General features: G+C 62.9%; 1 protein-coding gene across 1 annotated transcript in view; it reads right to left on the bottom strand.

Annotated features, from left to right (window-relative positions):
- fen1 (flap structure-specific endonuclease 1) overlaps positions 1 to 13,836 on the bottom strand; it is a gene marked incomplete at its 3' end in the record, with an annotated part of 29,525 nt that overhangs the window by 13,817 nt on the left and 1,872 nt on the right. Inside the window, exons 2-4 of the mRNA XM_078207552.1 lie at positions 9,099 to 9,201; positions 5,648 to 5,750; positions 4,329 to 4,392 (exon numbers count right to left, since the gene is read on the bottom strand). Coding sequence (XP_078063678.1) covers positions 4,329 to 4,392; positions 5,648 to 5,750; positions 9,099 to 9,201 — 270 coding nt within the window. The remainder of the gene's footprint in view (positions 1 to 4,328; positions 4,393 to 5,647; positions 5,751 to 9,098; positions 9,202 to 13,836) is intronic.

The raw sequence follows: 13,836 nt of genomic DNA on the forward strand, positions 1-13,836 counted from the left end.
CGGGTTACACTGAGGGAGAATTTAGCACGGCCAATGCACCCTAACCAGCACGTCTTTCAGACTGTGGGAGGGAACCGGAGCACCCGGAGGAAACCCACGCAGACACGGGGAGAACGTGCAGACTCCACGCCGGGAATCGAACCCGGGTCCGTGGCGCTGTGAGGCAGCAGTGCTAACCCACTGTACCACCATGCCATCCACAGAATATAGTCTCAGTCACAGCTAGATTTTGATTTGATTTATTATTGTCACATGTGTTAACACACAGTGAAAAGTATTGTTTCTTGCGAGCTATACAGACAAAACATACCGTTCATAGAGAAGGAAAGGAGAGAGTGCAGAATGTAGTGTTACAGTCATAGTGAGGGTGTAGAGAAAGATCAACTTATTGCAATGTGTGTGTGTGTGTGTGTGTGTGTGTGTGGGAGAGCTCAGAGGGGCCGCAAGACGGGGTGGGGGGACACACAAAGGGGCTGCAATCGGATATAGTCAGACTCCAAGTGTGGGCAACAAGATGACAGACGGACCATAAATTTGGGGTTATTCTCCTCGGTATGCAGAACGGAGAAGGTGAAATCTATTCTTGAACCGGCGACACATTTCTATAAAGCTGTATAAGGTGCTGGTGAGGCCACACCTGGAGTTACTGTGTACAGTTCTGGTCTCCTTACTTGAGAAAGGATATACTGGCACTGGAGGGGGTGCAGAGGAGATTCACTAGGTTGATTCCGGAGTTGAGAGGGTTGGCTTATGAGGAGAGACTGAGTAGACTGGGGTTATACTCACTGGAATTCAGAAGAATGAGGGGAGATCTTATGGAAACTTATAAGATTATGAAGGGAATCGATAAGATAGAAGCAGGGAGGTTGTTTCCACTGGCGGGTGAACTAGAACTTGGGGGCATGGCCTCAAAATAAGGATAATTAGGACTGAGTTGAGGAGGAACTTCTTCACACAAAGGGTTGTGAATCTGTGGAATTCCCGGCCCAGTTGAGGCTCCCTCATTGAATGTTTTAAGGCAAGGATAGATAGATTTTTGAACAGTGAAGGAATTAAGGGTTATGGTGAGCGGGCGGGTAAGTGGAGCTGAGTCCAAGAAAAGATCAGCCATGATCTTATTGAATGGCGGAGCAGGCTCGAGGGGCCTGGTGGCCGACTCCTGCTCCTCGTTCTTATGTTCTTATTTCATCGGGGAGTTTTCGGTAAAAGTGTCTCAGGGAAGACAGCAAGTTACGGCACAGGTGCAGAAGGCCAAGTGCCATGTTGGCTTTTACTACAGAGCAGGACAGGAATAAAGGAGCCTCGCTGAAACTGCACCGGGTTTTTCACCAGCCCTGGGAGTGGACACTGTTCCGGTAAGGGAACCGGACGTGGCTGCATTGGGGCACAGTTGGTGACACAGAACTGCGAGAGGGACAATGTTCAAATCTCAAAAAAAACACAGCACAAGACAAGCTGGTGGAATGGGTGAAAGTGTAGTCAAGAAGGCATACGGCACGCTCGCCACCACCGGCCGGGGCATTGAGTTTAAAAATTGGCAAGTCATGTTGCAGCTTTATAGAACCTTAGTGAGGCCGCACTTGGAATATAGTGTTCAATTCTGGTCGCCACACTACCAGAAGGATGTGGAGGCTTTGGAGAGGGTGCAGAAAAGATTGACCAGGATGTTGCCTGGTATGGAGGGCATTAGCTATGAGGAGAGGTTGGAGAAACTTGGTTTGTTCTCACTGGAGCGACGGAGGTTGAAGGGGCGACCTGATAGAAGTCTACAAGATTATGAGGGGCATGGACAGAGTGGATAGTCAGAAGCTTTTTCCCCAGGGTGGAAGAGCCAATTACTGGGGGGCACAGGTTTAAGGTGCGAGGGGCAAGGTGGTTAGCACTGCTGCTTCACAGCTCCAGGGACCCGGGTTCGATTCCCGGCTTGGGTCACTGTCTGTGTGGAGTTTGCACATTCTCCCCGTGTCTGTGTGGGTTTCCCCCGGGTGCTCCGGTTTCCTCCCACAGTCCAAAGATGTGCGGGTTAGGTTGATTGGCCATGCTAAATCGCCCCTTAGTGTCCCGGGGTGCATAGGTTAGAGGGATTAGTGGGTAAATATGTAGGGATAGGGGGGTAGGGTCTGGGTGGGATTGTGGTCGGTGCAGACTTGATGGGCCGAATGGCCTCTTTCTGCACTGTAGGGTTTCTATGGATTCAATGATAAAGGAGATGTATGAGGCAGTTTTTTTTTTACACAGAGGGTGGTGGGTGCCTGGAACTCGCTGCCGGGGGAGGGAGTGGAAGCAGATACGAGAGTGAGTTTTAAGGGGCGTCTGGACAAATCCATGAATAGGATGGGAATGGAGGGATACGGTCCCCGGAAGGGGAGGGGGTTTTAGTTCAGTCGGGGCAGCATGGTCGGTGCAGGCTTGGAGGGCTGAAGGGCCTGTTCCTGTGCTGTAACTTTCTTTGTTCTTCACGTGCCGGGGGAAATTTAATATCGATAAGAGCTATTTTTAATAGAGAGAGGAGTGGCCACTCATGCATTTGGTTTGGACAAGCAGAGGGGGTTTGAGAGGGGCTGGACGCTGAGAGATTGCTTCCTGCTGGTTGGGGGGGGGGGATTCTTTCTGGTTGTGTCACTGCTCGGTATGGGGCTCCTGCTTTGCCCAAGATCGCAAGGAACTACAAAAGGTTGTGAATGTAGCCCAATCCATCACTCAAACCAGCCCCCCATCATTGACCTCATGGTAGGCTGGTGAAAAAGGTTGGATCTCATGGGATAAAGGGGGAGGTGGCTAGATGGGTGGAGAACTGGCTTGGTCACAGAAGACAGAGGGTGGTAGTGGAAGGGTCTTTTTCCGGCTGGAGGCCTGTGACTAGTGGTGTTCCGCAGGGCTCTGTATTGGGACCTCTGCTGTTTGTGATTTATAGAAACGATCTGGAAGAAGGTGTAACTGGGCTGATCAGTAAGTTTGCGGACGACACAAAATTGGCAGGACTTCCAGACAGTGAGGAACATTGTCAGAGGCTACAGAAGGATATAGATAGGCTGGAAATTTGGGCAAAGAAATGGCAGATGGAGTTCAATCCTGATCAATGCGAAGTGATGCATTTTAGTAGAAATAACGTAGGGAGGAGCTATACGATAAATGGCAGAACCATAAAGGGTGTAGAGACGCAGAGGGATCTGGGTGTGTAAGTCCACAGATCCTTGAAGGTAACGTCACAGGTGGAGAAGGTGGTGAAGAAGGCATATGGCATGCTTGCCTTTATAGGACGGGGCATAGAGTATAGGAGTTGGGGTCTGATGTTGCAGATGTATAGAACGTTGGTTCGGCCGCATTTGGAATACTGCGTCCAGTTCTGGTCGCCACACTACCAGAAGGACGTGGAGGCTTTGGAGAGAGTGCAGAGGAGGTTTACCAGGATGTTGCCTGGTATGGAGGGGCTTAGTTATGAGGAGAGATTGGGTAAACTGGGGTTGTTCTCCCTGGAAAGACGGAGGATGAGGGGAGACTTAATGGAGGTGTATAAAATTATGAAAGGCATAGATAGGGTGAACGGTGGGAAGCTTTTTCCCAGGTCGGTGGTGACGTTCACGAGGGGTCATAGGTTCAAGGTGAGCGGGGGGTGGGAGGTTTAACACAGATATCAGAAGGACATATTTTACACAGAGGGTGGTGGGGGCCTGGAATGCGCTGCCAGGCAAGGTGGTGGAGGCGGACACACTGGGAACGTTTAAGACTTATCTAGACAGCCACATGAACGGAGTGGGAATGGAGGGATACAAAAGAATGGTCTAGTTTGGAGCAGGGAGCGGCGCGGGCTTGGAGGGCCGAAGGGCCTGTTCCTGTGCTGTATTGTTCTTTGACTCTGTCTACACTTCCCGCTGCCTCGGGAAAAGCAGCCGGCATAATTAAGGACCCCCCCACGCACCCCGGACATTCTCTCTTCCACCTTCTTCCGTCGGGAAAAAGATACAAAAGTCTGAGGTCACGTACCGACCGACTCAAGAACAGCTTCTTCCCTGCTGCTGTCAGACTTTTGAATGGACCTACCTCGCATTAAGTTGATCTTTCTCTACACCCGAGCTATGACTGTAACACTACATTCTGCACTCTCTCCTTTCCTTCTCTATGAACGGTATGCTTTGTATAGCGCGCAAGAAACAATACTTTTCACTGTATACTAATACATGTGACAATAATAAATCAAATCAAATCAAATCTGGACAGTTTTACCTGAGCCTCAGGGGAAGAGGAAGCTGGCAGTCCCGCCAATCCCCTGAGTCTGGGGTGAGGGGGCGGCGGATTGGGGGGGGGGGCTGAGGGGGGAGTGTTCTCACCTGTTTCTTGAGCCTCAGCGAGCTGTTTCTCAGCCTCTGCACGCCTTTCACTTCTCTTCGTGAGCTACGGAAAATCAACACAGGAGAGGGTCAGTCATACAGCGGGGGCAGGGTGAGGGGACCGACCGGGGGGTGAGGGGACCGGCCGGGGGGGGCGAGGGGACCGACCGGGGGGGGGGCGAGGGGACCGACCGGGGGGGGGCGAGGGGACCGACCGGGGGGGGGGCGAGGGGACCGACCGGGGGGGGGCGAGGGGACCGACCGGGGGGGTGAGGGGACGGGGACCGACCGGGGGGGGCGAGGGGACCGACCGGGGGGGGGCGAGGGGACCGACCGGGGGGGGTGAGGGGACCGACCGGGGGGGGTGAGGGGACCGACCGGGGGGGGTGAGGGGACCGACCGGGGGGGTGAGGGGACCGACCGGGGGGGGTGAGGGGACCGACCGGGGGGGTGAGGGGACCGGCCGGGGGGGTGAGGGGACCGACCGGGGGGGGGGCGAGGGGACCGACCGGGGGGGGGGCGAGGGGACCGACCGGGGGGGGGGCGAGGGGAACGACCGGGGGGGTGAGGGGACCGACCGGGGGGGGTGAGGGGACCGACCGGGGGGGGGGGCGAGGGGACGGGGACCGACCGGGGGGGGCGAGGGGACCGACCGGGGGGGGTGAGGGGACCGACCGGGGGGGGTGAGGGGACCGACCGGGGGGGGGGGCGAGGGGACGGGGACCGACCGGGGGGGGGCGAGGGGACCGACCGGGGGGGCGAGGGGACCGACCGGGGGGGCGAGGGGACCGACCGGGGGGGCGAGGGGACCGACCGGGGGGGCGAGGGGACTGACCGGGGGGGCGAGGGGACCGACCGGGGGGGCGAGGGGGCCGACCGGGGGGGCGAGGGGACCGACCGGGGGGGCGAGGGGACCGACCGGGGGGGCGAGGGGGCCGACCGGGGGGGCGAGGGGACCGACCGGGGGGCGAGGGGGCCGACCGGGGGGGCGAGGGGGCCGACCGGGGGGGCGAGGGGGCCGACCGGGGGGGCGAGGGGGCCGACCGGGGGGGCGAGGGGGCCGACCGGGGGGGTGAGGGGACCGACCGGGGGGGCGAGGGGACCGACCGGGGGGCGAGGGGGCCGACCGGGGGGGCGAGGGGACCGACCGGGGGGGCGAGGGGGCCGACCGGGGGGGCGAGGGGGCCGACCGGGGGGGCGAGGGGACCGACCGGGGGGGCGAGGGGACCGACCGGGGGGGCGAGGGGACGGAGCGAGGGGACAGGGGGTCGACCGAGCGACGGAGGGGAAGGGATCGATGACACACGCCTGTCCCTCACCTCTCCGGATTTTAGCTGCGGTGGTTTTCCATCAAAGACGTAGACCGGCTTAATCCCGTTCTCAATCATCCGGATTGTCCGGTAAAACATCCCCATCAGGTGGCTACAGGGGAAGAGGAAACAGAACGGATACAGGAGCAGTCAGAGTGGACACACTGTCTTCACAATGTCCGGGAAAGAATGGGAATGTAGAGAGCTACAACCACTCCGGAGGGAGCGCCGCACTGTGGGAGGGTCAGTGCTGAGGGAGCGCCGCACTGTGGGAGGGTCAGTGCTGAGGGAGCGCCGCACTGTGGGAGGGTCAGTGCTGAGGGAGCGCTGCACTGTGGGAGGGTCGGTGCTGAGGGAGCGCCGCACTGTGGGAGGGTCGGTGCTGAGGGAGCGCCGCACTGTGGGAGGGTCGGTGCTGAGGGAGCGCCGCACTGTGGGAGGGTCAGTGCTGAGGGAGCGCCGCACTGTGGGAGGGTCAGTGCTGAGGGAGCGCCGCACTGTGGGAGGGTCAGTGCTGAGGGAGCGCCGCACTGTGGGAGGGTCAGTGCTGAGGGAGCGCCGCACTGTGGGAGGGTCAGTGCTGAGGGAGCGCCGCACTGTGGGAGGGTCAGTGCTGAGGGAGGGCCGCACTGTGGGAGGGTCAGTGCTGAGGGAGCGCCGCACCCGTGGGAGGGTCAGTGCTGAGGGAGCGCCGCACTGTGGGAGTGTCAGTGCTGAGGGAGTGCCGCACTGTGGGATGGTCAGTGCTGAGGGAGGGCCGCACTGTGGGAGGGTCAGTGCTGAGGGAGCGGCGCACTGTGGGAGGGTCAGTGCTGAGGGAGGGCCGCACTGTGGGAGGGTCAGTGCTGAGGGAGCGCCGCACTGTGGGAGTGCCGCACTGTGGGATGGTGAGTGCTGAGGGAGGGCCGCACTGTGGGAGGGTCAGTGCTGAGGGAGCGCCACACCGTGGGAGGGTCAGTGCTGAGGGAGCGCCGCACCGTGGGAGGGTCAGTGCTGAGGGAGCGCCGCACCGTGGGAGGGTCGGTGCTGAGGGAGCGCCGCACTGTGGGAGGGTCAGTGCTGAGGGAGCGCCGCACTGTGGGAGGGTCAGTGCTGAGGGAGCGCCGCACTGTGGGAGGGTCAGTGCTGAGGGAGCGCCGCACCGTGGGAGGGTCGGTGCTGAGGGAGCGCCGCACTGTGGGAGGGTCAGTGCTGAGGGAGCGCCGCACTGTGGGAGGGTCAGTGCTGAGGGAGCGCCGCACCGTTGGAGAGTGAAAGTATCTCGATCAAATAGATGAGAAAACAGGCAGAGGACATAAAGATTCCACAGACGGATATAGATAGGGTAGAGGAATGGGCCAAAAGTTGGCAGATGGAGTTTAAAGTGGAAAAGTGTGAGGTTATCCATTTTTGGCAGAAAAAATCGGAAGGCAAGTTATTATCGAATAGGAAAGTAGATTCAAAATGTGTCCAGGCAGAGGGATCTGGGTGTCCTTGGTCACGAATCACAGCAAGTCGATATGGAGGTGCAGCACGTAACAAAAAAGGCAAATGGGATGTTGGCATTTATTGTAAAGTGACTGAAGTATAAAAGTTGAGAAGTGTTGTTGCAGTTGTATGGTGCGTTGGTGAGACCACATGTGGAGAAGTGTGTGCAGTTTTGGTCTCCTTCTTTGAGTAAAGATGTCGAGGCAGCTCAGAGGAGGTTTGATTCTGGAGATGAAAGGATTGACCCGAGGAAAGAATAAAGAGTTTGGGCTTGTACGCCCTGGAGTTTAGAAGGATGAGGGGGGGATCGGATCGAGCTCTGTAAAATTCTGAAAGGGATCGATGAAGTCAATGCAGATCGAATGCTTCCTCTTCTGGGGCAATCTCGACCAAGAGAGTACGTGATGTGGAGGTGCCGGCGCTGGACTGGGGTAAACACAGTAAGAAGTCTCACAACACCAGGTTGAAGTCCAACAGGTTTATTTGGCAGCACGAGCTTTCGGAGCGCCGCTCCTTCCTCAGGTGAAGTTGAGAGGCGGCGGATTTAAAACTGAGATGAGGAGGAGGTACTTCTCGCAGAGGGCGGTGGATTTGTGGAAGGCTCTGCCCCAGAGCGCGGTGGAATCCGAATCGTTTATTGGGCTGAAGGAGGAGATGGATATATTTCTGATTTAAAAATGGGTGAAAGGGATCTGGGGAAAGAGGTGGGTAAGTGGATTTGAGACCAGGGAGAGATCAGCTGGGATCTGACTGAATGCCGGAGCAGGGCTCAAAGGGCTGATTTTGCCGACTTCTGCTCCTAATTCTTGTAGAATCATAGAATCCCTACAGAGCAGAAAGAGGCCATTCGGCCCATCGAGCCTGCACCGACCACAATCCCACCCAGTCCCTATCCCCATACATTTACCCGAGCGAGGCCCCCTGACACTCAGGGTTTTTGATTTGATTTATTATCACATGTATTGGGATTCAGTGAAAAGTATTGTTCCTTGTGCGCTATACAGACAAAGCATACTGTTCATAGAGAAGGAAAGGAGAGGGTGCAGAATGTAGTGTTACAGTCATAGCTAGGGTGTAGAGAAAGATCAACTTACTGCGAGGTAGGTCCATTCAAAATTTAGCACGGCTAATCCACCCTAACCAGCACATCTTTCAGACTGTGGGAGGAAACCGGAGCACCCGGAGGAAACCCACGCAGACACGGGGAGAATGTGCAGACTCCACACAGACAGTGACCCGAGCCGGGGATTGAACCCGGGTCCCTGGCGCTGTGAGGCAGCAGCGCTAACCCACTGTGCCACCCGGAATTCCCTATCCTGCAGCAATTCTCACCAAAGAACAAGGAAAATTCCAGCACAGGAACAGGCCCTTCGGCCCTCCAAGCCTGCACCGACCATGCTGTCCCGACCGAACTAAAACCCCCTCCCCTTCCGGGACCGTATCCCTCCATTCCCATCCTATTCATGTATTTGTCCAGACGCCCCTTAAAACTCACTGTCGTATCCGCTTCCACTCCCTCCCCCGGCAGCGAGTTCCAGGCACCCACCACCCTCTGTGTAAAAAACTTGCCTCGTACATCTCCTTTAAACCTTGCCCCTCGCACCTTAAACCTGTGCCCCCCTAGTAATTGACTCTTCCACCCTGGGGAAAAAGCTTCTGACTATCCACTCTGTCCATGCCCCTCATAATCTTGTAGAATTCTATCAGGTCTCCCCTCAACCTCCGTCGTTCCAGTGAGAACAAACCAAGTTTCTCCAACCTCTCCTCATAGCTGATGCCCTCCATACCAGGCAACATCCTGGTAAATATTTTCTGTCCCCTCTCCAAAGCCTCCACATCCTTCTGGTAGTGTGGCGACCAGAATTGAACACTATATTCCAAGTGCAGCCTAACTAAGGTTCTATAAAGCTGCAACATAACTTGCCAATTTTTAAACTCAATGCCCCAGCCGATGAAGGCAAGCATGCCGTCTGCCTGCCGAATGCCACCGTACCTGGTCGTCTCACCCTCCTCGTTTTGAAGGACGTTACCATCTTGCCGAACCGCGATCAGAAATTGGTAGATGCTCATCGAGGCATCGATGGCGATCTTGCGTCCTGCAGAGGGGATGTTGGGGGGAGGGGGGAGCAGAGGGTACAGCGGTCAGCGAGGGTTAACCGACTGCCTCACCGGAACATCACTGGGCAGCGGCAGAGAGTCACCGGGACACAGCAAGAGCCCAGGGTCCGAGCGAAGACACCACCGGGGCTCCCCATGACGACCAGTCCATTCCAACAGATCCCTGATGGACGAGGGGACGGGGGAGAGGCGCAGGACGGGAGTGAGGGAGAGGGGCTGGGGGAGAGTGAGGGGGGTAGGAGGGGAGTGAGGGGGGTAGGAGGGGAGTGAGGGAGGGGGTAGGAGGGGAGTGAAGGAGGGGGAAGGAGGGGAGTGAGGGAGGGGGAGTGGGGGGGAGTGAGGGAGGGGGAGTGGGGGGGAGTGAGGGAGGGGGAGTGGGGGGGGAGTGAGGGAGGGGGAGTGGGGGGGAGTGAGGGAGGGGGAGTGGGGGGGAGTGAGGGAGGGGGACGGGGGGGAGTGAGGGAGGGGGGACGGGGGGGGGGGGGGGGAGTGAGGAGAGGGACAGGAGGGGAATGAGGGAGGGGGACAGAGGGGGAATGAGGGAGGGGGACAGAGGGGGAATGAGGGAGGGGGACAGGGGGGGAGTGAGGGAGGGGGACAGGGGGGGAGTGAGGGAGGGGGACAGGGGGGGAGTGAGGGAGGGGGACAGGGGGGGAGTGAGGGAGGGGGACGAGGGGAGGAGGGAGGGGGACGGGGGGGGAGTGAGGGAGGGGGGACGGGGGGGGAGTGAGGGAGGGGGACGGGGGGGGGAGTGAGGGAGGGGGACGGGGGGGGGAGTGAGGGAGGGGGACGGGGGGGGGGGGGGGAGTGAGGGAGGGGGACTGGGGGGGAGTGAGGGAGGGGGACTGGGGGGGAGTGAGGGAGGGGGACTGGGGGGGAGTGAGGGAGGGGGACTGGGGGGAGTGAGGGAGGGGGACTGGGGGGGAGTGAGGGAGGGGGACTGGGGGGGTGTGAGGGAGGGGGACTGGGGGGAGTGAGGGAGGGGGACTGGGGGGGAGTGAGGGAGGGGGACTGGGGGGGAGTGAGGGAGGGGGGACTGGGGGGGAGTGAGGGAGGGGGACTGGGGGGGAGTGAGGGAGGGGGACTGGGGGGGAGTGAGGGAGGGGGACGGGGGGAGTGAGGGAGGGGGACTGGGGGGGAGTGAGGGAGGGGGACTGGGGGGGAGTGAGGGAGGGGGACTGGGGGGGAGTGAGGGAGGGGGACTGGGGGGGAGTGAGGGAGGGGGACTGGGGGGGAGTGAGGGAGGGGGACGAGGGGAGTGAGGGAGGGGGACTGGGGGGAGTGAGGGAGGGGGACTGGGGGGGAGTGAGGGAGGGGGAGGGGGATGGGGGGGGGAGTGAGGGAGGGGGACGGGGGGGGAGTGAGGGAGGGGGACTGGGGGGGAGTGAGGGAGGGGGACTGGGGGGGAGTGAGGGAGGGGGACTGGGGGGGAGTGAGGGAGGGGGACTGGGGGGAAGTGAGGGAGGGGGACTGGGGGGGAGTGTGGAGGGGACGGGGGGGAGTGAGGGAGGGGGACGGGGGGGAGTGAGGGAGGGGGGACGGGGGGTGAGTGAGGGAGGGGGACGGGGGGGGAGCGAGGGAGGGGGACGGGGGGAGCGAGGGAGGGGGACGGGGGGGGGGAGCGAGGGAGGGGGACGGGGGGAGCGAGGGAGGGGGACGGGGGGAGCGAGGGAGGGGGACGGGGGGAGCGAGGGAGGGGGACGGGGGGAGCGAGGGAGGGGGACGGGGGGAGCGAGGGAGGGGGACGGGGGGAGCGAGGGAGGGGGGACGGGGGGAGCGAGGGAGGGGGACGGGGGGAGCGAGGGAGGGGGACGGGGGGAGCGAGGGAGGGGGACGGGGGAGCGAGGGGAGGGGGACGGGGGAGCGAGGGAGGGGGACGGGGGGAGCGAGGGAGGGGGACGGGGGGGAGCGAGGGAGGGGGACGGGGGAGCGAGGGAGGGGGACGGGGGAGCGAGGGAGGGGGACGGGGGGAGCGAGGGAGGGGGACGGGGGGAGCGAGGGAGGGGGACGGGGGGAGCGAGGGAGGGGGACGGGGGGAGCGAGGGAGGGGGACGGGGGGAGCGAGGGAGGGGGACGGGGGGAGCGAGGGAGGGGGACGGGGGGAGCGAGGGAGGGGGACGGGGGGAGCGAGGGAGGGGGACGGGGGGAGCGAGGGAGGGGGACGGGGGAGCGAGGGGGAGGGGGGGGACGGGGGAGCGAGGGAGGGGGACGGGGGGAGCGAGGGAGGGGGACGGGGGAGCGAGGGAGGGGGACGGGGGGAGCGAGGGAGGGGGACGGGGGAGCGAGGGAGGGGGGACGGGGGGAGCGAGGGAGGGGGACGGGGGGAGCGAGGGAGGGGGACGGGGGGAGCGAGGGAGGGGGACGGGGGGAGCGAGGGAGGGGGACGGGGGGAGCGAGGGAGGGGGACGGGGGGAGCGAGGGAGGGGGACGGGGGGAGCGAGGGAGGGGGACGGGGGGAGCGAGGGAGGGGGACGGGGGGAGCGAGGGAGGGGGACGGGGGGAGCGAGGGAGGGGGACGGGGGGGAGCGAGGGAGGGGGACGGGGGGAGCGAGGGAGGGGGACGGGGGGAGCGAGGGAGGGGGACGGGGGGAGCGAGGGAGGGGGACGGGGGGAGCGAGGGAGGGGGACGGGGGGAGCGAGGGAGGGGGACGGGGGGAGCGAGGGAGGGGGACGGGGGGAGCGAGGGAGGGGGACGGGGGGGAGCGAGGGAGGGGGACGGGGGGAGCGAGGGGAGGGGGACGGGGGGAGCGAGGGAGGGGGACGGGGGGAGCGAGGGAGGGGACGGGGGGAGCGAGGGAGGGGGACGGGGGGAGCGAGGGAGGGGGACGGGGGGAGCGAGGGAGGGGGACGGGGGGAGCGAGGGAGGGGGACGGGGGGAGCGAGGGAGGGGGACGGGGGGAGCGAGGGAGGGGGACGGGGGGAGCGAGGGAGGGGGACGGGGGGAGCGAGGGAGGGGGACGGGGGGAGCGAGGGAGGGGGACGGGGGAGCGAGGGAGGGGGACGGGGGGAGCGAGGGAGGGGGACGGGGGGAGCGAGGGAGGGGGACGGGGGGAGCGAGGGAGGGGACGGGGGGAGCGAGGGAGGGGGACGGGGGGAGCGAGGGAGGGGGACGGGGGGAGCGAGGGAGGGGGACGGGGGGAGCGAGGGAGGGGGACGGGGGGAGCGAGGGAGGGGGACGGGGGAGGGGAGGGGGACGGGGGGAGCGAGGGAGGGGGACGGGGGGAGCGAGGGAGGGGGACGGGGGAGCGAGGAGGGGGACGGGGAGGAGGAGGGGGACGGGGGGAGCGAGGGAGGGGGACGGGGGGAGCGAGGGAGGGGGACGGGGGGAGCGAGGGAGGGGGACGGGGGGAGCGAGGGAGGGGGACGGGGGGAGCGAGGGAGGGGGACGGGGGGAGCGAGGGAGGGGGACGGGGGGAGCGAGGGAGGGGGACGGGGGGAGCGAGGGAGGGGGACGGGGGGAGCGAGGGAGGGGGACGGGGGGAGCGAGGGAGGGGGACGGGGGGAGCGAGGGAGGGGGACGGGGGGAGCGAGGGAGGGGGACGGGGGGAGCGAGGGAGGGGGACGGGGGGAGCGAGGGAGGGGGACGGGGGAGCGAGGGAAGGGGGACGGGGGGAGCGAGGGAGGGGGACGGGGGGAGCGAGGGAGGGGGACGGGGGGAGCGAGGGAGGGGGACGGGGGGAGCGAGGGAGGGGGACGGGGGGAGCGAGGGAGGGGGACGGGGGGGAGCGAGGGAGGGGGACGGGGGGAGCGAGGGAGGGGGACGGGGGGAGCGAGGGAGGGGGACGGGGGGAGCGAGGGAGGGGGACGGGGGGAGTGAGGGAGGGGGACGGGGAAGTGGAGTTCAGGCCACCAGCAGGATCTTGCTGAATGTTGGAAATGGCTCAAGTGGCCGAGAGCTGCTCCGACTGACACCCCCCCCCCCCCACCTCACCCCCCACCCCCCCCACCTCACCCCCCACCTCACCCCCCACCCCCTGATCAGAGCTCCTCCATCCTCCCAGGATGCTCCCAGTCCCGCACAGTGTTCACCAGAGACACCGTACAACCTCAGGTCACTCACCCCCCCACCGTATCCATTTCCATCTCCCCGTATCCACCCCTCGCCCCCCGTATCTACCCTTTACCCCCCCAGTATCCACTCCTCAACCGCCCCCCCCGCCCATATTCACCCCTCACTCCCCGTATTCACCCATCCCCCCCGTATCCACCCCCATGCCCCTGTCTCCACCCCTCATCCTACTGTATCCACTCCATACAGGCCAGTGAGCCTCACATCTGTGGTGGGTAAGTTGTTGGAAGGTATGTTGAGAGACAGGATCGAGACATTGAGAGAGGCAAGGACTGATTAGGGACAGTCAGCATGCCTTTGTGAGTGGAAAATCATGTCTCACAAATTTGATTGAGTTCATAGAATCATAGAAACCCTACAGTGCAGAAAGAGGCCATTCGGCCCATCGAGTCTGCACCGTCCACAATCCCACCCAGGCCCTACCCCCATATCCCTACATATTTACCCACTAATCCCTCTAACCTACGCTTCTCAGGACACTAAGGGGCAATTTTAGCATGGCCAATCAACCTAACCCGCACATCTTTGTTTTTTGAAGGGGTAA

The sequence above is a fragment of the Mustelus asterias genome, unplaced genomic scaffold (assembly GCF_964213995.1).
Source record: "Mustelus asterias unplaced genomic scaffold, sMusAst1.hap1.1 HAP1_SCAFFOLD_2448, whole genome shotgun sequence".
Taxonomy (NCBI): domain Eukaryota; kingdom Metazoa; phylum Chordata; class Chondrichthyes; order Carcharhiniformes; family Triakidae; genus Mustelus; species Mustelus asterias.